Source organism: Ceratocystis lukuohia, assembly GCF_044167205.1.
Source record: "Ceratocystis lukuohia strain C4212 chromosome Unknown Supercontig5_pilon, whole genome shotgun sequence".
In the NCBI taxonomy this organism is placed as follows: Eukaryota; Fungi; Ascomycota; class Sordariomycetes; order Microascales; family Ceratocystidaceae; genus Ceratocystis; species Ceratocystis lukuohia.
The window spans coordinates 2,558,735-2,581,000 of NW_027263524.1; the positions used below are offsets into that span (position 1 = coordinate 2,558,735).

A 22,266-nucleotide genomic window follows, 5' to 3' on the forward strand; every position below is an offset into this window, starting at 1 on the left:
TAAGTGATAAAAAGATGATTGATAATTCCCGGTGTGCTTGTATGACACATAAATGTTTTCTTAGGGGCCTGGCTGTTTACAGAAGAGCGACCCTGTGATGAATTAGGGCTGCTCCAGCAATTTTTTTTCAACGCACAAAAATATAGGTTGCAAGAAATGGGAACTATGAAGCTTTTTGTTTGCTGCCTGCCTCTTCTGTCATTGGTTCATCGTTGAATCTGCCTTGCGACAAGGCTGGCATATATTCTCGTTAGGGCTCTTGCGATTAGTCGCACTGAGCCTAAATTAAGTATACGGTCTAGTCCAAAATGAAGGCTGACCGCAGCCTTCAATGTATTAATATTTATGGTCTATTGATATTCGTCAACATTTCTAGCTGTGCTATGGTATAATAGACAGCCTTGTGGTGAGAGCGAAGTTAAGCATTCGCACATTTGTGAGGATTTCAAGGCTTGAGCCAAACAAACCAAATTATCAGCTGCAAGCGCCTTCAGTCATGGCTTCTTGCAACACAGATATCACTGCTGTCGAAGCCCCTGCTGCTCAGAACCCAAGCCGTAGATTCTGGAGAGGTGCCGAAGGTCTCGGTGTTTATTTAGACGACCCTGACAATTTTCCGGCCAGCAAAGTGGCTTACCACAACAAGGATGTCGTAGCAATCCATGACAAGTACCCGAAATCATCTGTCCATATGCTTCTGCTATCACGCTGCCCGGACTACAATCTACAGCACCCGATTGATGCTTTAGATAACGCCGAGTTCCGCAAAACCATCACGGTTGAAGTCAACCGGCTCCGTGGCCTTGTGGCCAAAGAATTGCGGCGCAGATTTGGTGCATTTAGCGTTGCTGAGGCTGCACGTCGGGCTGCACTTGACAGCGATATCGATTTGACTGAGGGCCAGGCCCTTCCAGCCGGGCGTGACTGGGCGAAGGAAGTGATTGTTGGAATTCATGCACAACCGTCTATGAGCCATCTGCATGTGCATGTCATGTCTCGGGACATGTATTCACAACACTTGAAAAACAAGAAGCACTATAACTCGTTTCAGACACCGTTTTTCATCGACATAGCTGATTTTCCGCTGGCTGAAGATGACCCACGCCGGCATCCATCCAGAGAGGGATATCTCAAGAAAGACTATAAATGCTGGCGGTGTGGAGCAGACTACGGAAACCGATTCAAGCAGTTCAAAGAACATCTAGCGACGGAGTTTGAGCGGTGGAAGGTAGAGTAGGAGCAGCTTGCTCTCCATTCTTCAATCCGTATTGCTTTTCATGTTTTGTCTCGCCGTGAATGAGCCCAATCAACAGAACACACGCACGCACACAACATACATTGCCTATATACACGTACTGTTCATGCTAAAGCGAGATAAGAAAGAGCATCTTAATTGAAAAGAAAAAAAAGTATCGACCAAATGCAACCATAAAATTACAAGCTCCCCCTAATAGCTCTAAGCAAGCTAAAGCCATCCCATAGCCAATAGCCATAGTTAATATACCACCAATACAGTCCATCAATACATCAGTGACGCAGAAACAACAGTAAAGCGGCGATGTTTCCAATAGTGAAGAAAAGAGAACTCCAAGAGGAAAAAAAAATAAAAAGAAATAAAACGAAGAAAAATGACAAAATGACAAAAGTCCTACAGCCCTGGTTACCGTTCAACGCCCAGAAAGCAAGTTGATAAAAAATGAAACGAAATAGAAGCGAAAGGGAAGACAGAAGAGGGGTAGAGGGGAGAACCAAAATATCAAAGACGCGAAATGCATAGAGGAGAGTCTTTAGGTAGCGAGAAGTCGTTAAATTCGTAGAGGTCGGGTTGGAGTTTAAGAGCAATTACGGCCGTCGTCTGTCATAGTAGTCGTCGTCTTCAATGTCGTCATAGTTCTCAAGAGGGCTAAACGCGAAAGACGGCATGTTAGCACATCTGTACCAAGTACGGCACGACAAAAAGGAAGCACGGGTAGGGATAAGATCAGAAATGACCAAAAGGGAAGGGGAAAGAAATTTCATCACCCAGAGGTATTGGATTGGTAGTCTTGCCTTTGTATCTCAACCGTGACCCGCAGTGGTGGTGTAAAACGTGTCGAGGAGCAGGAAAGGTAGCTTACCGGACTCTGCTTCGTTGACGAGGGTATCGTTGCCCATGGCTTCTCCAACAGACGGCTGTACGACTTTTCGGGGCCGGCCCCGGCCGCGTTTAGCTGGATTTCCAGGCGAAGCGACGGCCATGGCGGCAACAGCAGCGGTTGATGAAGTGGGCGACGATGACGTGGGTGAAGGAAAAGGTTTCCTTTGCTGTGGTGGCAGTCCGTCTTTTCGGGGCCGCCCGCGCGGCCTTCCAGTGGGAACATAGACCGACCTATTGGCGGCGGCGGCAGCGGCGGCATTAGCTGTAGTAGCTGACAATGCGGGGGATTTAGCGGGAGCGGACGTAGAAGAGAGAGAGGTGGGAAGAGGAATGGGCGTGGCAGTGGCAATGTTGGCTTGGGGGGCTGCAGCAGACGGTGGCGGCACAGCGCTGACAGTAGCTACGGATACAGAGTTGCTGATGCTAGTCGTGATAGATTCGAGTGCTTTGATGTTGCGACTGCCCTTGGGGCGACCTCTAGGGCGGCCAGTAGGCACATAGACCTTTTTCACCCGTTCTTCTCCCTTGCGTGGGCGGCCACGGCCATGTTTTTTAATAGGCTCGGCAGAATCTGCGATGACAGGCGCCATAACGTGTCGAGGTCCCTTAGTTAGAGAGGAAAAAAAGGCAAAAAATATAAAAAAAGCAAAGGAATAAAATGGAGCTTGTAAGATTCAAGTTACTTGGAGCTGGTGACGTGCAGCCAGGCAAAGGCAGCCCTCCTCCAGGGTTTAAGCAGGTATTTTTTCGACTGAACTGGCGGGCAACAAGTGCCTGGAGCCAAAGCAAGACTTGTTAAATTTTACGAGCACCAAATAAAGATGGTTCTCGTCCGTTCAAGCTTTGAGTTTTAGTGCTGCTATGGCCCATGGACACGCCTGGTAAAAATGTGGGCTATTCGCTATTCTTGGGCCCTTTTTGGCAGCGAAAATGGATAAAGAGTGAAAAAGAAATATAGGCAAGGAAGAGCGGTTCTTCAAAGGGGAATTTTTGAGCAAAATGCTCGTGGGTGAAGACAAAAAAGACAGCCAGGAAAAAAGAAGAATTTGTGTGTGGCGATGAAGACGAGAGAAAAAAATTTGGGGAGAGAGAACAAGGCGAAGAAAAATAAGAAAAATAGAAGATGGAAAGTGGAAAGTGGAAAAAGGTTCAAAGGAAAAAAAAATATTTTAAAGATATAAAATAGAAGAGAAGAAAAAAAAGAAAAAAAAGGACCAGAAATATGAGAAATATGAGAAATAAAATTTACAAAAAAAAGGCAAAATATAGAAAAACCCGAACGATGGACGAGATCAAAGGGATTTATATTTATGACTTTTTTCCTTGGAGAAGCAAAGAGAGCAGTTTCCCTTTTATTTAATTTCTAGTATTTTTAGTGAGCGATAAAAGATGCCGAAAAACTAGAGCACGTAAAAACAGGTGAATAGTCCTGAAAGAATATAAAGTATGGGCTCTCTAAAAATGCTCAAATAACCTACGACTTTTCCTGTACTTTTCTTCTTTCATTTCAAATTAAGCAAAAGCCACCCGCTTTCTTCATGGCTTCTTCTGACGCCTTCTACGGTAGATCAAGCAGCCCCTCTATAACCTGCCCAGCCTAGCACACCCCACCCGCTGTAGAACAGCCGCCATCCGCCATCCCCATCCCCCCTACCCCTTCCTCCGCCTTCCCCAATTTCTTTGTCACCAGAACACTGCCGCCTCATGAAACACCGCCAAAATACACAAACAATAGGTTGATGAGATGAGAAACAAAACAGTTTGCCTCCGTTACCCGTCCTGTCCTGCCCATCCCTTCTTCTTCTCACCTCTGTCCCCCCATCCTCTGCCTAGTCCTTGCTGCCCACCCAGAAACAATGGCGCTTCTAACTCTCAGGCCGTAAATCCTCCTGGCCATCCACTCAACCCTGCAGACAGGGCCTTATTGGGCTACTTCATATTCTTCACGTGCAAACTGAAGGCCGGACAAGGTGTCAAGCCACGAGCCCAATGATAGCTAGCACAGGGGCGGTTAGAGAGAAAGCTTGGACAAAGGGGTCTGTTTCATAGCGCTGCATCTAAACCAGCGCCCTTTTTTATCATCTACGCCTTCTCCCTATGAGCCTCTTTCCAACAGATCTGCAATTCCATGCCATGATAGGGCTGCCATGAGAGAAACAAGCCAAAAAGCAAGCAGTAGAAATTGCCCTACGTAATTTAGTTCCTGCCGAAGTAGGGAGAGAAGACGTGAATTGTCTTGATCATAGTCGCACTACTCGGCTTATTGGGTGCAGAACCTAGTAAGCGCCACACAATGATCAGGGCCATGATGGGTGGCACATGCTAGTTATCCGTGGCGTTCACCAGGTCAACCCGCAGTAAACAAACTCCATTGTCGCTTGTACAACCACAGAGCTTGCCCTTGAGACTGGTAAAAACAAGGAACCAACTTCAACATTCCTTCCATCGCGAGAAATGCCCTCCTCGTGCACATTTGGCAATTACCTTCTAGCCTATCTCCCCCTCCTGCCTTTTTAGTCCTCTCGCTCTTTCCCTCCTAGCCTTACCTCCTCCCCACAACGGCGACCATAAAACCGCATTCCTACGCTTTTCGTTTAATATTGACAGGCTGTTTTTCTAGAGGAAAGGGATGTAGAATATCCTTTTGCACAGATCACACCAGACCATCACCGACGCCTTTCAGCTTCTAGATAGTATTCTCATTATATCGCCATCCATAACAACATCACCGAGAATGCCTATGCCGGGTGCGGTGGCCCACGCCGGGACTCCAGAACGACGCCTGATTCGATCGTCGGCCTCTACACCGTCCCTACGATCACGGGATGCGCCCACTCATCCGCGGTCCGATGCCAGTGGGAATGTACGGGTGGTGGTGAGAGTCCGTGCCTTTTTGCCTCGAGGTGAGTTTTCTTTATTAGTCTTGTCAATTTGTTCTTCTGTATCCTTGGATGTCATACATTTTGCCCCCTCTTCGCTTGTCTAATAATGTCCCCTAGAAATCGAGCGCGGCGCTGAATGTCTTATCAGCATGGATCCATCTACCCAAGAAACAAGACTCCTAGCCCCCAGCGACCGCGACCCCGCCAACGCCCGAGCAAAATCACGAAAGTCGAACTCCGAGGATCGTATATTCACCTTTGATAACTCCTTTTGGAGCCACGATCCCTCCGACCCGCATTTTGCCCACCAGGAAGATGTCTACAATAGCCTTGGAGAAGAATTCCTCGACCACAACTTTGAGGGTTACCACACGTGCATCTTTGCCTATGGACAGACCGGCGCCGGAAAAAGTTTTACAATGATGGGCAAGCCTGGCCAGCCAGGCTTAATCCCGCGCACGTGCGAGGATCTCTTTGAGCGCATCGAGTCGGCGCAAAGCGAGACCCCCAACATCTCCTACAACGTCAGAGTATCGTATTTTGAGGTTTACAACGAGCATGTGCGTGATCTGCTCGTCCCGGTAGTGCCCGGCCAGCCGCCCAATTATCTCAAGATCCGTGAATCACCCACCGAAGGCCCCTACGTCAAGGATCTCACTGATATGCCAGTTCGCAACTTGCATGAGATTCTGCACTTCATGAAAGTGGGCGACGCCTCGCGCACCACGGCGAGTACCAAGATGAACGACACTAGCAGTCGTAGCCATGCCGTCTTTACCATTATGCTGAAGCAGATCCACCATGACATGGAAACCGACGAGACCACTGAACGCAGTTCCAGAATCCGTCTTGTTGACCTGGCAGGCAGTGAGCGTGCCAAAGCCACTGAGGCCACAGGTGCACGACTTCGCGAGGGTAGCAACATCAACAAGTCGTTGACCACTTTGGGTCGCGTGATAGCAGCACTTGCCGACCCCAAGGCTCAACGATCAAGTAAGAGTAAACGCTACCACAAAGACGTTGTTCCGTACCGGGATTCTATCTTGACCTGGCTACTCAAAGACTCCCTGGGTGGAAACAGCAAAACCGCCATGATTGCGTGCGTTGCACCCTCCGATTACGAAGAAACATTGTCAACTCTTCGGTATGCCGACCAGGCAAAGCGCATTCGCACACGGGCTGTCGTCAACCAAGACCATATCTCGACCGCTGAGCGAGATGCCCAGATCGCCGCCATGGCCGAAGAAATCCGCGTGCTCCAGCTCCATGTATCAGACTCTCGCCAAAAGGAAAAAGATGTCAAGGTCCAAGAAGAAAAGCTCGAGGAATATCAGAACCGCGTAGCAACAATGCAACGCATGATGGAGGAAAAGTCTCTTGTAGCCGAGGGCAAAATTCGCAGCTTACAGACGGAAAATGAAGCCCTGCGGTTACACTTGAAACTTGCGCTAGAAAGCATCAAGAATCCCATTCCTGATGTTGCTGTGGGGGCTCCTATCATGAACAACAACGATGTAGCCGTGGCTTTAGATGGCAATCTCCGCCACGGACAGTCCAAGTCAGGCATGGCATCAGAGGATGATGAGGACTATGACGAAGACGAAGACGAAGATTATGATGGCGAAGACGGATACTCATCAGCCACGCTACAAGACAGTGACGACGAGACACAAGAATACATCCAGGGCCTTCTTAAGGATCTTAGTCTCTTCAGGCGCAAGATTAACGATGACAAGGACCGGTTCATGATGCCAGAGTCAAACTGTGTCTCAGCTGCCTAAGAGTTTGAGTCCTGGATTTTCTTGCAGTTCCACCAAGCTCTTCTCCATGTCTTTAGTTTCTGTTTAAATTCTGCCTTTTTTGGTTGTGGAGCGGGGTGGGAGGGGGGCTCAACTACAACATGTTATCGACATGGCCCATTCTAAAGCACGGCGCTATGGGGAGTTTTGTTTATGATATCTTTTCCACTGTTTATCTTTGTTGCTGTTTTTTTAGGACCCGATATGCGGCCTGTTGGCTACAGGGCCTGATGGTATACTTTTTGTCTAACTGTGTCTTAGTTGTAGGCTTGAGATCATCGAAAGCTCATAAATAACGTATGTACATTACTTTATAAACATGATAACTGGGGGAGAAGATGCCGGCTACCTACTAGTCACTTGAACACAGGCCCCTTTGTTTGCTCATATAATCTTTGCAAAGATGGGATAGCGCAAACGGACGCAAGTATTGTTCTGACTTCACTTCCGAGAAAAGAAAAGAAGGTTCCCTCTTTATTGTTATTAAAATTCCAGGGGACGGTCCGCATAAGAAACAATGAGTGTGTTTATCGCTAAAGCAAGCATGCTTCTTAGGCTTACATCCCTTCAGGTGCCTATATAGATCCTGCGAGCCGGCACATTGATCATATCACCAAAGTTTCCATTACAAAATGCACAATACAAGTGAAAATATTGACACAATGACATGAAAGAAAACAATGTTTCCATCAGTCCGGGATTGAACGGTCTCAGAGGAACCAGGAACAACGAACCGTACGGACTGTGGAAACGACGCAGACTTGAATTGCTGGGCCGTTGAGCGATGCTTTTACTATTGCTTCAATGTCCACACTCGTTCGTCTTGGGGTATAATTATATCGACGACAAGCTCTATATTTTGAAGCGGCTATAATATACTGCATGATGCAGAAGAAACACACAGGATATCCAGAACATCTTCTCCAGGTTTCCAAAGGCGTACGAGGCTGGGCTGGCCAAGCCGCTCGAAACAGTCGACAACAAAATTCATCGTCAAAAATACCAATGAATCGAGGGGAGGATTCCCATAGCCATTGGAAACTAGAGTAGAGCAGACAAGCCCATAGAGATGAAAGGAGAAAGGATACAAGAGGCTTGTGTTCAAGGTGTTTGTTATAAGAAGGGAAGAACGATAACTCTGATGGCCATGAGAAAAATTTCATATTTCAAGGCTTTGGGAGTTGTGGGGCATGACAGTACACACTTCTTTCAACACTGTCAGATACACTGTAGAAAGACGGACGGGGAAAGATAACGCGACTCTTATTGGCTAAATTGACGAGACTCCACATCACACGAAAGCCAAAGCCTTGTGCCAATGAGAGATGTTCAACTCCCTCATCAAACAAACCCCAAATAACCCGAAAAAGCATCACCGTCACATGCATTGAATCCATTTCTTAGCTACCAGCAGATATCCACACGAGAGAAATACCAAGGAACGCAGCACAAGCACAATAATAAAATACAGACCCTCACAAGTCTTCAAGAAATGGTGCGCAATTGACCCGATAACATAAGCTCTTCTTCCCTGACAGTGGCTGTGCGGTTTTCATAACTGCCAATGAGAAATGGATTATCTCTTAACAAATACCATTCTTGCTTTCATGTACCAACAGAGTATGTAAGGAGAGAGGCTGGCTAACAGGCTCAAGCGCAACGGCGAAGTGCGCAGACATGTAGGCTCCAAAGCGAAAAGCCCAAGCAATAAGCACGGGAGAGAAGACCACTAGCGCTCCTAGGCAACGGCTTTCCAAGCTGGCCAAGGAACACAATGTCACGGCCCAGGAGGAGAGCGAGATCAGAGAGGCCTTTAGTCTATTCTCTGAGCCTATGAAGGGCGAGAAGGACGGTGTTATTCCGACGCCAGACGTGCGCGCGGCCATGGTGTGAGTAGCCATTGTTATGCACCGACCGCGGTGATGGATGGTGATGACATGAATGAAGACCGAAAAATTCACAGTAAAAACTAGAAAGAAAAAAAATGAAGCGGGATTCAAAGGGTGGATATGCAGAGAACTAACGATACTCTCTACTAGAGCCCTTGGTATACCACCACGCGATGGTGATGAGCTCGCTGAGTTCCTCTCGATTCTCGACCCAGATAATGAGGGCTTTGCGTCATTTGAGCCATTCTTCGCCATCTGTGCGCTCAAGTTTCACGCGCGCGACAACGACGAAGACACGCATTCGAACGAGCTCGACGAAGCCTTTGCACTATTTACTAATACCTATTCGGCTGGTGCTGGCGCTGATGAAGATGGCTGCATTACCATCGCGCATCTCAAGCGCGTGGCAGCCCTTTTGAAAGAGGATGTTAGCGACGATTTGCTTCGCGATATGGTACTAGAGGCGAATGGAGGTGCAGGCGTAAGTGCAGGAGTACAGAAAGAGGAGTTTGATAGTGTCATGCGACGGGCGGGAGTGTGGCGATAGGAAGAGCAACGGAGAGAGCATGGACACTAAAGACAGTGGGACAAAGTGGCTCATTTCTAATCTGTTATAAGTGCACGAGATACCCATGAGCATATGTTTCTTTTCATCGAGCCTCAACAACAACAACGTAGCAAGTACATGGCGTATGTCACAACGCGAACGACAATGATCTCTAAGACAAATGATGTGATATGTATTGGTATGTGTGCGCTCTATATGATCATTTAGTAGTTGCGCAAAGATGACGAAAAAAAACGAGATAATCATGTACAATGAACAGGTGCAAATACACTTTCTGTTGCCCAACGGCCATTTGTAGGCATCGCATCCAAGTGCTGGCGAAATAAAGCTAAAGGAAAAGAGAGGGGTTAAGCGCCCGGCTAAATCAAGCTAAGTTGGCGTAGCAGCAGAGAAGAAAACAGGTAAGAAGGAGAAAAGGGATGTCAGATGGCTAAGCTACTTTGCTCCACTTGCTAGACAGGCTGCAGAATCTACTTCTGAGCAGCAGCAGCGGCAGCGGCAGCGGCAGCCTCTTCATTGCGCTTCTTTGAATCTAGAACAGCCTGGATTTCGGGAGTGGCCTTGAAACCGGAGTGGTCGGAATGCTTCTTGTAGAAATAGGTATCCGCCTTGGGCTGCTTGTCTTCAGGGAACTCGTCCAAGACACACTTGAGCAAGTTCTCGATAGACTTCTTCTTAGAAGCGTCACGGTGCCAAACTGTGATGAGATGAGAGTTGAAACGGACTGAAAGACCGACGCCGCATATCTGGTCACCTGCACAGAAAGAGATAGAAATAGTGTTAGCTAGTATGACCATCTCGAAGCGGGCTCGGTATGTGGAATAAAATAAAAAAGACAAGCGACGCACCTTCTTCTAGAACGCTTTCGAGCTTCTCACCAATGGCCAACAGCTGCACGCGCGTCCAGATATCAATGCTCTGTGACTTGGGGACACGGAAGGTCCAGCTGCCGCCGTGGATGTTGCGGCGATCCTCCCAAATAGGCTTGAAACCCTGCTTAAACAGGTAGATCGATTCGCGCATTTTGATCTGGTCGACAGGGAAGTTGTTGTGGTATTTCCAGAACTCCTGGACGGAGTCAATTTGGCTGCACAGCTGCTCAAGCTGGTCCTGATATTCATCGCCGTTGGGGGTTTGATCTTTGAGGGTTCTATGATTGCGCCAAGGAGATGACATGTCAGCAATTAAAAATATAAGTAGACGGCGGAAAGAAAAAAGAGATGCGGTTTTGACAGATGAAAATATGCTATAGCGATTACCCACCTGTTGAAGTAGACATCCCAATAATGCTGGGTCGGCAGCGGACGCATAGCCTTCAAGAAGTTGCGCTTAGCATCGTCGCGCTCGCCAGAAGGAGAGGAAATGGAGTCGGCGGTGGTAGCCTGGGACAAACCCGAGGTGCGAGCAAAGGGGAAGGGAGGGCGAGTCGACATGATGCAAGATGAGATAGACTGGCTAGTGACAATACGGAGATGGGAGGGGGGCAATGGATGTGGGTTGGTGGAGGAGGAGTTAACAAGGCGTTGTAGATCGGTAGAAGCTCAAGACAAAGAAAGCAAGCGGCTGGCTGGTACAGTTTACAGGACAGTAAAATTGGGTAGAACAAAAAAAGAGAAGGACCGATGAATGTCAAAGATCGAGGGAATAAGAAAAAAGGCGGCGTGGAAGGAGAGGGGAGGATTAAAAGAAAAGAAGGTTAAGGAAGAAAGTTAAAACAAGGAGGAGAGACCACGAAGAAGGTGGAGAGAGAGGCAAGAAAAAGGATCAGGATTAGGGTATTGTGCTACAAAGGGAAGGAAGCAGGGCCAAACAACGAAGCCAAGCCAGAGAAGCTAAAAGACTCATAGAAGCGATGAATTACAGCTCTGAGGCGGAGGGCCAAGGAGCCTCAAGCAGCAATTGCAGATTAGCTTCCCCTGGCTGTAAGTCAGTAAATCAGTAAGTACACTTGTACACTTGTGCCTTCTATATTGGGTTGGCAATATGAAACCATAAACGCCCTGAAGTGGGGTTTAATGACCATGGACGAGACGAACAAGGAAAGGGATAGACGCTAAGGAACCTAAAGAAAGCAACAGCCCAAACAAGACGGCAGTCAAGGAGCGAAACGAACCGCCTTATAGGGACTATGTGCTACTGTAGACATCTTCCCGGTTGGTGAATGCTTTAATTCGCATACACAGACAAACAAACACATATGTGTTGGGACAGCAGCATTGCCTCGTTATTTTGCTTTCTACCTACCCCCTTTCCCTGCCATTTTTCTCGCCCATCCTCCACTTCCCCTCCCGAAAACTCGGATGAACACAAGGAAACCTGGGGGGGGGGGGGTTGCCATGATGTCTAGGTAGCGGGGCATGAGCTAGGGGCTCGATTCCTTATTCGTGCTTTAGCATTTGGCTATTCTTTGGCCTTGCTTGGGTTCTGATTTGTAGCTTTAGACTAACTAGGCCTTTGGCCAAGTCAATCGGGTCAAGAAGGAGCTCTATATGAATCACCAAGCCACATAAACAAGCGGGGTTTTGAAACAAATCTAACGAATTATAATAGTAACGGCGTCGGCTACTGTCCCTGTGCGGCCGGATTGGTTCCCCCTGTTTGATTATGTAAGTCAAAAAATATGGGGTCCATGCTTGGAGTTCTTCGCACATTATTTCCTATGGGATATTGCAGATTAGAAGCTTTAGAAAGAAAACACGAGAGATCTAAAAATGAAGGAAAAATACATTGACAATGGTGCACAGGCAAGTCTCCATAGGCTAGATTGGGTCATGGCTATAAATTGGGATTCACGATGCTACGTGTTGGACCCGGCCAGCTGGTGGCAGATGAGCTGTTCTCCCTCCCAAGATTCCGCTATACAGGCGGATGTGACAGGACTGATTCGGCCCAAATGATTTCTAGACAATGAGGTTGATAATATACCGTCTAATAACAGGAGTCCCTAGGTATCATAAATTTAATCAAGGATTGTCCCATCTTTCGTTCTCTATCAAGCCTGCTGCCCTAGTACCGAGAATGGCTAGGGTTCTGCAAAACAGCCTCTGCTTTAGGAGAACATCTCCAGACTAATTTGTATGGACTGTAGTTCTTGGGCGAAAGGGTCTTGCTTCCTTCGAGGTTGGATCTTAGAACCAATGGTCCTGGGAGATGGGCAAGGATTAAGTTTTGCCCTCTCCAAATCCACAATCATGTACTTGCCAGTACGCACATCGTAGACGATATTGCGTAGCTTAGCATCGCGGTGCAGTACCTGTTGCTTGTGAAGTGCAGCAAATGCAGGAACGATCTCACTAATGGCGCCTTCTTTATCCTCTCTGATATGCTTGAAGGCTGGCTGTCCAGCGTAACTCATGAGCAGGAAGTGGGTGAAAATGCCACTGTCATGGTAGTAAGGCCCAATGAGATCCACGATGCCAAGACAGACGGGAACAAATCTCCCTTGTAGATCGCGAATGTGGTCATAGATGTCTTTCTCGTGGTATAACAGCGCAACGTTTGCTTTTTGAACACCCTTGGCCACGAGTGTGTAACCATGGGATGACAGGCGCACTTTGAACAGTGACCCACGGGCTCCCGAGATATAAAGTGGGATGCAATCAGCATCATCACCGATATCTACGGCGAGTTGGTCACGAACCAAGTCGAGAAGTTGCTGCCGATCGATGTGTTTGCTTCCGTGATCGAGAAAATTGGGACACTCTTGATCCATTGGGCCATCAAGTGCCAGTCCGTGTAAACACTTATGGGTGCAGAATGGCCGATTTTGGATATTTTGTTGATTTTCCGAGTATCCTTGCCGAGTTTCACTGCCACCTAGCCTCTGGCTTGAGTCAGAACCCCCCTGAGCAGTTGAGTGGTCATTTCGATGGCCCATGTGGTCTTCGGCAGATGGGAAAATATCACCGGAGCCGTTGCTGATGTTGTCGTCGCTTGTCGTTGTACTCTCTGTGGACAAACATTGGGACTGGCTTCGAATAGGGAACCGCCTGACTCTCTTCCAACGCTGTGGCTCATAGGGAGAGGCACGCTTTTGCAGACGTACGGCTGCTGGGACTTTCCTCAATAGGTCGTCATACTCCATGCACCAAACATCAAGATTTAGAGACGCACTTCTCCAAGCTTGTGATGGGGGTCTTGACCGGGCGGCCTGTAGAACAAAGGCAAAGACTTGTGCAACACTTGTGCGATGGAAGCGTGTCTCACAGTCTTCTTCGAAATCAAGTCTAGGAATACAGACAGAGTAGTAGACGCAGGAAGGATCATCTCCGATATTCAAGAATACAAAAGCCTCACCTGTGCATATGTATCCATATCGGATTCCCTTACTCAACATATAGGAGAAAAGCTGAGTAATAGCAGCACTGGCGAGACACTTTGAAGTAAACTCGAATCCCTCGCCGTCCCGATTAATTATGTCACAAGCTGGCTGGATGTCCGAGCTCAGCCCAGTGACGAGCTGGTCCTGAGTCAGCTTGTGCGGCGGCTTGTACTCGAGTGCAACAAGGGGGATATTTCTATAGTTGGAAGTATTATACAAGCAAAACTTGTCTGCTCGGGTGCTTCTCGCCCATGCTTTCTGGCGAGTAGCTTGAGTCGGCTGGTCCGAGGGTTGTGTCGTACCAGGGTCGGTACCTACAGGAATGTGCACCATAGGACTAGAAAGCGGTGTATCCGTGCTTCCAATGCTCGTGGGACCGCCAAATTCTATGGTCCCTTGAAGGCCCAGTCGATTCTTAAGTAGCGGGTCTTTATATACCTGACTTGTGAGATACTCAACTACAGTTTCCAAAATGAAAAACTGGTTACGTCGGAGTACTCCCTTGTTACTAACAGGGCTGATCTTGAGTTTATCATTGCTCAACTGGATGAGGGAAGGGAAGAGGGCCTGGGAACTAAATGAAGGACTGGAGGAGAGTAGATCCCAGACTTCCTCTTGTCTGTCCGAGAAACTATTCCACGGTATAATTCGCCGAGGGTAAATTTGGTCGACCGGATTTGTTGCTTCTTCCTGTGCTGTTAGGGGGCGGTCCGTTATAATTTCAATAGAGGTGTCGATTGAATGGTATGCTTCAAGATATTCTTGGACCGTCAACTTTTGTAATAAGGCTTCGGCAGCTTTGCGTCTACGTCGATCTTCTTGGTATTGGCGTTGCGCTTCTTCGTATCGGCGTTGATTTTCTTCATCTCGACATTGATCTTCTTCCCGCTGGCGCTCTTCGTTAAGAGTATCCTCCTCGGCAGCTTTGCGTTTGCGCCTTTCCTCAAGCCATGCGTCTTGGCCGGCTTTGCGTTTGCGCCTTTCCTCAAGCAACGCTTCTTCGGCAGCTTTGCGTTTGCGCCTTTCCTCAAGCCATGCTTCTTGGCCGGCTTTGCGTTTGCGCCTTTCCTCAAGCAACGCTTCTTCGACGGCTTTGAGTTTGCGCCTTTTCTCAAGCAACGCTTCTTCGACGGCTTTGAGTTTGCGCCTTTCCTCAAGCAACCATTCTCGGGTCGCTTCGACTTCACCTTTTTCCTCGGACATCTTTTCTTGGCCGACTATGAATAGTAATTGGTGTTATAGAATAGATTCCCGGAAACCTTTCAAGTCTAAATGGCCAATATTTTCTAGGAGATTCCAGATGTATGTGCACAGCAACAAGTTGTGATTTGTCCTAGGAAGAATAAGGAGAAAGAAAGAGCAGGAAAGAAGATACCAATTGTTGTTCACATTTATGTTTGGGTTGTCTAAACCGGGCCTAGATCATGTGGAGTATTCTATTAGTTAGTATGATGGATGTGCTATCTGCATCTGAACGTCTAGTTCTTTATGTTGCTGCCACTAGAACCTTTCGGTATCCAGACCTCAGCTACCGACTTTCCCGGCCCGAGTCTAACGGATCATCCCCATACTAGCCAAAAGGTAAGACGTGAAGCTAAGGGCCTCGCCCACTAGTCTCCAATCACTAGGTCTCCAGTCTTACAAGCCATGAAGTTCTATAAGAACTCTCAGATTACCCCAGCCCTGAAATACCAATGGAACAGGGAATCAACCAAGAGTAATACACATCTTCATCCAAACCCAGTAAGGGGGCTTCAGTAAAGAGATCGAATAAAAGGACTACTTCTAAAGCTAGAAAGACTTCCAGCTGCAGCTTTGGTAATTTTGTATTTCAGGTTTTTCAAACATCTGTATCCTATGCAGCATGCAGTAGTAGACTTGAGGACAGCAATGAGGTGGCCGGAACTTCACTACAGAATGTGCTTTGAAGCATATTGTGCACCTCTTTCAAAAAGACGCTTACATCGGATGAATAAGGCCTGACTTTACTGCGGCCGTCTATTTGCCGTTAGGTTTAGAGACATATTGTAACTCGATAGCAGCCAACTATATCTATGAGACGCGCATCTCTCCAAGTGACTATCTCAACCTCCTATGATCTACGGAAGCGGGTAAGACTCAACTGCTAGGAAAGCGATACATTAAAGAGACCCATCATGACTCTTCCCAGGGTTCTGTAGTCACCACTTGGCTCGTTACCTTTAAGAAAGCCGAGCAGTTCTCTCAACATACAGCAGCTTCACTTGAGTTCATCTCGGAGATTGGCGCAAAAGCCAACTCCATTGCTTCAGCAGCTGGCTGTGCTCGCCTTCTCACATCCCAGCACGAACTTGCAAGGGCATGTCTTGATAATGGCCGTATCTAGAAGCCACTCTCGCTTCTAAAGTACGTAGTAATGATGGAAAGAAGGCTCTTATGGCTTATGACCCTTCACTACTCATATCTGCAAGGACATATTATGCTGATAACCAGGCTCAAACTGCCGTTGGTCTTACTTAAAATGCAGTTAACTACACAAGACTGCTTTGTCAAGATAATATTGCAAATGGGTATTAGAAGTAGAGGAAGGAAGGCAAGCAAGTGACCAAATGGAGGTTAATATGCAGGCCGTGTCCAAATCGTCGAGATGTGGTGGTCGAGGAAGGATAGCATGACCGGGGATTCGGCACTGCGGTGTTTGGGGCAGGCCGGGTCATAATGCAAGAACGTATCAGGTAGAAATTGAGACAACTGGAGAAAGTCACAGCAAGAAATTGTAACTGATTGAGTGATTTGTCGTGTTTTTATTGCGATTTATATCTTAAAGGTAACTATAAGAAAAGTGCGATGCATACTTGCCTGGGATGCATGATTGTCATGAACATTTGCGACCCCTAGTAAGAGACCCATCTGCACAGAGACATACCAACCCTGCCGTCTCGTGCCTATCTCCAAGCAGTAATATGATATACATAGATTGCCCGATAAGTACTATTACATAGCCAAGCGTGCTTGCATGGGCGAAACCCTCTCTATTGGGTCTGTTTTCCTGGGAATCAGCATAGCGTGTCTGTATGTACAGTAGACTCATAAGCCGGGCGGCAGAATTGATGACATGAACTGTAGGCCGCATAAATCCTTGCAATCATGCATGTCCAAGGGTCACGGATATCGCGCCATAGTATTATTAGTCGGACAGAGTTGGGCGGCAACTCTGCTCCCTTTCTGACCCCGCATCCAACATCAATAAACGCTGGACTGTAGATGAAGCAACCGCCTCTCTGAACAGTTCAACATCTATACTCAGCAATCGCCTGCTATCAAGTTCTATTGTATCATATATTCTTCAGCTTCAGCAAAGACGATATTCGATATGGCCAAACGCAAATTTCGAAGCCTTTTTAGCCGTTTCACTGGGCACTCTAGCCCGGCCGCATCACCGGTGTCATCTTCATCTCCATCCGCCCTAGTACAGCCAGCAGCTGGGCAAAGTCAGTCAACACATCTGCTCCATGCACCCTCACCGACAACACCTGAGCCAGAGCCAACTTCATTTCTAAGCCAGCGAGAGAGGATTTGGAAAAAGGCATATAAAGAAGCAGAACGCGAAGAGCAAGACTTGGTGGAAGCATTTGAAGATATTGTCCTGGCCAAGCTTCGCGACAACAGTCAAAACACCGGATCTATCAGCCTCCCGGCTAAGAATATGAAGACAAGGCAGAGGGTCACCCCAAGTGAAATGCAGCAATTTGTCCTGGAGGGAATCATCCGAAAGTCAAAGGAAACATCTGTCAAGGACAAATTTAATGAGGGCTTGGAAGCAATACAAGCTATCAGGGGCATCATCGAGGGAGCTTTACGCGCGGCCCCGGAAGCCGCTGCTGTATGGGCCGTTGTCTCTCTTGGAATTGAAGTATGCGACTCGAGCCCGCGAGGGAAACCCAAATGAAATACTGTTCTTGGCTAACATTAGATAGTTTTTGTCGAACCCCATAACGGAATCACGCGAGAATCGGGCTGGCATACGATATTTTCTGTGCCAAATGGAGTGGTATTGGAACTTGACAGACCTACTTCTTGACAAAACGAAATGTGAGCCAGCTGCAGCTGCGATTCAAGACGAGCTAGAGAAAAGCATCGTGCGCCTCTTCCAAAAGCTCCTTCTCTATCAAATGCGGAGTATCCGTCTCTGCTATCGCAACTGGCTTGTTACCGTTGTGAAGGATGTCATCCGAGCCGACGATTGGATAAGCCAACTGCAAGATATTAAAGACGCTGAAGAAGCTGTAAAATGTCACATGGACCAGTACAACACTCAGGAAAGCAAAATATGGCTACGAAGTCTTCGGGAGACAGTTGGTGCCCTGGCAAGGAGACATGAAGAGGAGAATGACAAGCAGTGCCTTTCCGACCTCTACATAACCGATCCCTGCACAGACAAGAAGAACATCGAAGAAAAGAAAGGTGGTTTGCTGAAAGACTCTTATAAATGGATTCTCGAGCACGCACACTTTCGGCAATTCCTGAATGAAATGCAGAGCAGAACTCTCTGGATTAGAGGGGACCCTGGCAAGGGAAAGACAATGCTCCTTTGCGGCCTTATCGACGAGTTGGAGTTATCCTCGTCGGCGTCCATCTCATATTTCTTTTGTCAGGCCACAGGTGGGAGTCGACTCAACACGGCCACATCAGTGCTACGAGGCCTGATATATCACCTTGCACGCCGCAATCCACAGCTTGCCGTTCATGTGCGTCAGAAATATGATTACAAGAAAGACATCTTCAACAGTGATGGTGCTTGGCATGATCTCTGTGAGATAATGACGGCAATAGTGGATGATCCAATCCTAGACGGCGCAATTTTGATTGTGGATGCCTTGGACGAGTGTAGCGTGGACTTGCAACGCCTACTCAACTTCATCACTAAGCCTTCGCGTGCCAAATGGATCATTTCAAGCCGAAATTGGCCAGATATCGAGACGAAGCTTGGCCATGGAGACCGAAAAACTAAGATACATCTCGAGTTAAATGGAGATTCGGTGTCAAAGGCTGTCAAATCTTATATCAACTTCAAAGTTCAACAGCTCGCAGCAGAGAAAGAATACGACAAGGACTTAGAAAACGAAGTTTTGGACTATTTAACGACCAATGCTCACGGGACTTTTCTGTGGGTAGCATTGGTTTGCCAAGAGCTTTCTGATGTGAAAACTAAAAAACGCCACACTCTCAGTACACTCAAGACACTTCCACCTGGCCTTGGCCCTCTGTACGAACGAATGCTAGGGCATATTTCAGAGTCCAATGATGGGCCTATCTGTGAGGAGATCCTTGCTACAACCTTAACTGTATATCGACCTATTACTTTACATCAGTTACATGCCCTAGTTAAGGAACTAAAGCCATATAGCCAGAGGGAGGTAGAAGATATCATTGCATATTGTGGCTCGTTCTTGACTCTTCACAACGGCTTCGTTAGTTTTGTACATCTGTCCGCGAAAGACTACTTGCGGAGCGAAGCCTCAGACAAGATACTGCCTTCTGGCATTGCGCAGCGACATCGGACAATCTTCGAGCGATCACTGGACATTTTCCGCACAACACTAAAGCGAGATATTTACCATTTGGAAGCGCCCGGATGTCTCATCAATGAGATTTCAGTTCCTGATCCTGACCCATTAGCCTCTATTCAGTATTCCTGTCTTTTCTGGGCGGATCATTTCCAAGATTCAAAAGAGGGTGGGCTAACTAGTGGAAAAGATAAAGTGCTCTCCTTCTTCACAAATGATTATCTTCACTGGTTAGAAGCTCTCAGTCTTCTCAAAAGCATTTCCGATGCTGGAAGAGCAATGGGAAAGTTACAAGCCTATTTGGTAAGTGTTTTTGTGATAAGAAGACATTGAGAAAGCAAGATTTAACATTCCGCAGCAGCACAAAGCATCACAAGATCTCCGAGACATCATCAAAGACGCTCGCCTGTTTCTCCTCTCCCACGGCGGAATACTCGACGTGGCTCCACTGCAGGTTTACGTATCGGCTCTGATTTTTAGTCCTACCAACAGCCTAACAAGACACAACTTCAGCCATGAACTTCCAGGCTGGATAGATTTGAGTCCAAGAGTTGAAAAGAGCTGGAATTCTTGTCTACAGACCCTTGAGGGCCATGATTATTGGGTCACATCTGTGGTATTCTCAACTGATGGACAGCAACTAGCATCAGGGTCAGGGGACAAGAAAGTCAAGATCTGGGATGCCACTTCTGGCGCGTGTCTGCACACCCTTGAGGGCCACCATCGAGGAGTGGCGTCGGCAGTGTTCTCACATGATGGACAGCGAGTGGCATCAGGGTCTTGGGACAAGACAGTCAAGATCTGGGATGCCGCTTCTGGCGCATGCCTGCAGACACTTGAAGGCCATAGTAGTTGGGTGACATCAGTAGCATTCTCAAATGATGGGCAGCGACTAGCATCAGGGTCGGCCGACAACACAATCAAGATCTGGGATGCTGCCTCTGGTGCATGTCTGCAGACGCTTGAGGGCCATGATGAAGACGTGACATCGGTTGCGCTCTCAAATGATGGGAAGCGGCTAGCATCAGCGTCCCGTGACAAGACAGTCAAGATCTGGGATGCCGCTTCTGACGCATGTCTGCGGACCCTTGAGGGCCACGACAGTTGGGTGGCATCAGTAGTGTTCTCAACTGATGGACAGCGACTAGCATCAGGGTCTGCCGACAAGACAGTAAAAATCTGGGATGCCGCTTCTGGTGCATGTCTGCAGACACTTGAGGGCCATGATGAAGACGTGACATCAGTGGCGTTCTCAAATGATGGACAGCGATTAGCATCAGGGTCAGCTGGCAACACAGTCAAGATTTGGGATGCGGCTTCTAGTGCATGTCTGCAAACCCTTGAGGGTCATGATGATTGGGTGGCATCAGTAGCATTCTCAAATGATGGGCAGAGACTTGCATCAGGGTCGGGAGACAAGACAGTCAAGATCTGGGATGCCGCTTCTGACGCATGTCTGCAACCGCTTGAGGGCCATGATGAGGGCGTGGCATCAGTAGCGTTCTCAAATGATGGGCAGAAACTTGCATCAGGGTCCCGGGACAAGACAGTCAAGATCTGGGATGCTGCTTCCGGTGCATGTCTGCGGACACTTGAGAGCCATAATAGTTGGGTGACATCCGTGGCTTTCTCAAATGATAGACATCGACTAGCATCAGGGTCTTGGGACAGGACAGTCAAGATCTGGGATGCCACTTCTGGTACATGCCTGCAGACGCTTGAGGGCCATAGTGAAGATGTGACATCAGTGGCGTTCTTAAATGATGGACAGCGACTAGTATCTGGATCAGCCGACAACACATTCAAGATCTGGAATGCCACTTCTGGCGCATGTCTGCAAACACTTGAGGGCTATGATAGTCGGGTGGCGTCAGTAGTGTTCTCAACTGATGGACGGCTACTAGCATCAGGGTCTTGGGACAAGAAAGTCAAGGTCTGGGATGCCGCTTCTGGCGCGTGTCTGCAGACGCTTGAGGGCCATGATAACGACGTAACATCAGTGGCATTCTCAACTGATGGACAGCGGCTAGCATCAGGGTCAGTGGACACGACAATCAAGATTTGGGATGCGACTTCTGGTGCGTGTCTACGGACTCTTGAGGGCCACCATCGAGGAGTGGCATCAGCAGTGTTCTCACATAGTGGGCAGCGAGTGGCATCAGGGTCCTGGGACAAGACAGTCAAGATCTGGGATGCCGCTTCTGGCGCATGTCTGCGGACCCTTGAGGGTCATGATGATTGGGTGGCGTCACTAGCGTTCTCAACTAATGGACAGCGACTAACATCAAAGTCAGCCGACAACACAGTGAAGATCTGGAATGCCGCTTCTGGCGCATGTTTGCATACCCTTCCAGCCAGCAATACCCCCTATTATTCCTCAACAGATGTTGGACTCCTAGACATCGGACCTGCAGTTACACCCGCAACGCCATCAATTCACCAAGCTTCGTTGAGTCAGTCTAATTTTTGCGGCTATACTCTCAGCACTGATGACGCATGGATTATGAAGGATGGGCACAGAGTTCTATACTTACCACCTAGTTATCGTCCTGAACGGCCAGCTGCGGTCTCAGGTCAAAAGATTGCACTTGTTTCCTCCCGACGTGTCATTTTTATAGGATTTAGATAAACTCCCACTCACAAGAATTTTGACATCCAAGTCCACACGCTTCAACTCATCATGAAATAACTTCCATCATGCTAGGCATGCATTGAAGTGATGCTGAATTTTGATTTACTAAACGGTAGTTAGCTAGTAGATTTTTCAAAAAGTATTCCTTATAATGAGACATTAGTTTCGAAGGGCGCATTCTAGAGAAAAGTGATATGATAAGTAATAGTCGCTATCGACAAACTTATGTGTCTTTGAATGTGCGATCAAAGGTACCGGTAATTACAGTGTAACTTGTTGAAATTCTGAATCAGGGTTACCAAAATTGCTGCCCTTGACTTAGTTCAGTTAAACGTTAGGGTTAGTACGAGACATTAGGGGCCTTTTTCAAGGCCATTTGTTGTAGTGAGGAACATACACATATACACCGGTGGAGTCCATTCTTCAATTAACAATTAGATATACAAGCAACAACCATAAATCATAGATCCCTTCTTATTCCAAGGACATTCA

The 22,266-nt window shown here is 47.6% G+C and overlaps 7 protein-coding genes across 7 annotated transcripts; 4 read left to right on the plus strand and 3 right to left on the minus strand.

Moving 5' to 3' along the window:
• Positions 1-496: 496 nt before the first annotated feature.
• HOO65_050553 (Aprataxin-like protein) lies at positions 497-1,237 on the plus strand (the record flags this gene model as incomplete). Its single annotated transcript, XM_071000934.1, has 1 exon — positions 497-1,237. One exon carries the CDS (start codon positions 497-499, stop codon positions 1,235-1,237), a length of 741 nt encoding a protein of 246 aa, XP_070858612.1.
• Positions 1,238-2,058: 821 nt separating this feature from the next.
• HOO65_050554 (uncharacterized protein) lies at positions 2,059-2,727 on the minus strand (the record flags this gene model as incomplete). Its single annotated transcript, XM_071000935.1, has 1 exon — positions 2,059-2,727. The coding sequence occupies one exon, from the start codon at positions 2,725-2,727 to the stop codon at positions 2,059-2,061; it is 669 nt and encodes a 222-aa protein (XP_070858613.1).
• Positions 2,728-5,168: 2,441 nt separating this feature from the next.
• Positions 5,169-6,800, plus strand: HOO65_050555 (Kinesin-like protein KIF1C; the record flags this gene model as incomplete). The annotated part of the gene is made up of 1 exon (XM_071000936.1): positions 5,169-6,800. The coding sequence occupies one exon, from the start codon at positions 5,169-5,171 to the stop codon at positions 6,798-6,800; it is 1,632 nt and encodes a 543-aa protein (XP_070858614.1).
• A 1,589-nt stretch (positions 6,801-8,389) lies between these two features.
• Positions 8,390-9,254, plus strand: HOO65_050556 (Centrin-1; the record flags this gene model as incomplete). The annotated part of the gene is made up of 3 exons (XM_071003497.1): positions 8,390-8,438; positions 8,518-8,707; positions 8,858-9,254. 3 exons carry the CDS (start codon positions 8,390-8,392, stop codon positions 9,252-9,254), a joined length of 636 nt encoding a protein of 211 aa, XP_070858615.1.
• Positions 9,255-9,745: 491 nt separating this feature from the next.
• On the minus strand, positions 9,746-10,708 carry HOO65_050557 (eukaryotic initiation factor 4E; the record flags this gene model as incomplete). The annotated part of the gene is made up of 3 exons (XM_071003486.1): positions 9,746-10,029; positions 10,124-10,425; positions 10,539-10,708. The coding sequence occupies 3 exons, from the start codon at positions 10,706-10,708 to the stop codon at positions 9,746-9,748; spliced, it is 756 nt and encodes a 251-aa protein (XP_070858616.1).
• Positions 10,709-12,324: 1,616 nt separating this feature from the next.
• On the minus strand, positions 12,325-14,799 carry HOO65_050558 (uncharacterized protein; the record flags this gene model as incomplete). Its single annotated transcript, XM_071000937.1, has 1 exon — positions 12,325-14,799. One exon carries the CDS (start codon positions 14,797-14,799, stop codon positions 12,325-12,327), a length of 2,475 nt encoding a protein of 824 aa, XP_070858617.1.
• A 2,149-nt stretch (positions 14,800-16,948) lies between these two features.
• HOO65_050559 (Vegetative incompatibility protein HET-E-1) lies at positions 16,949-21,771 on the plus strand (the record flags this gene model as incomplete). The annotated part of the gene is made up of 4 exons (XM_071003080.1): positions 16,949-17,488; positions 17,553-18,742; positions 18,806-19,445; positions 19,501-21,771. 4 exons carry the CDS (start codon positions 16,949-16,951, stop codon positions 21,769-21,771), a joined length of 4,641 nt encoding a protein of 1,546 aa, XP_070858618.1.
• Positions 21,772-22,266: the final 495 nt, after the last annotated feature.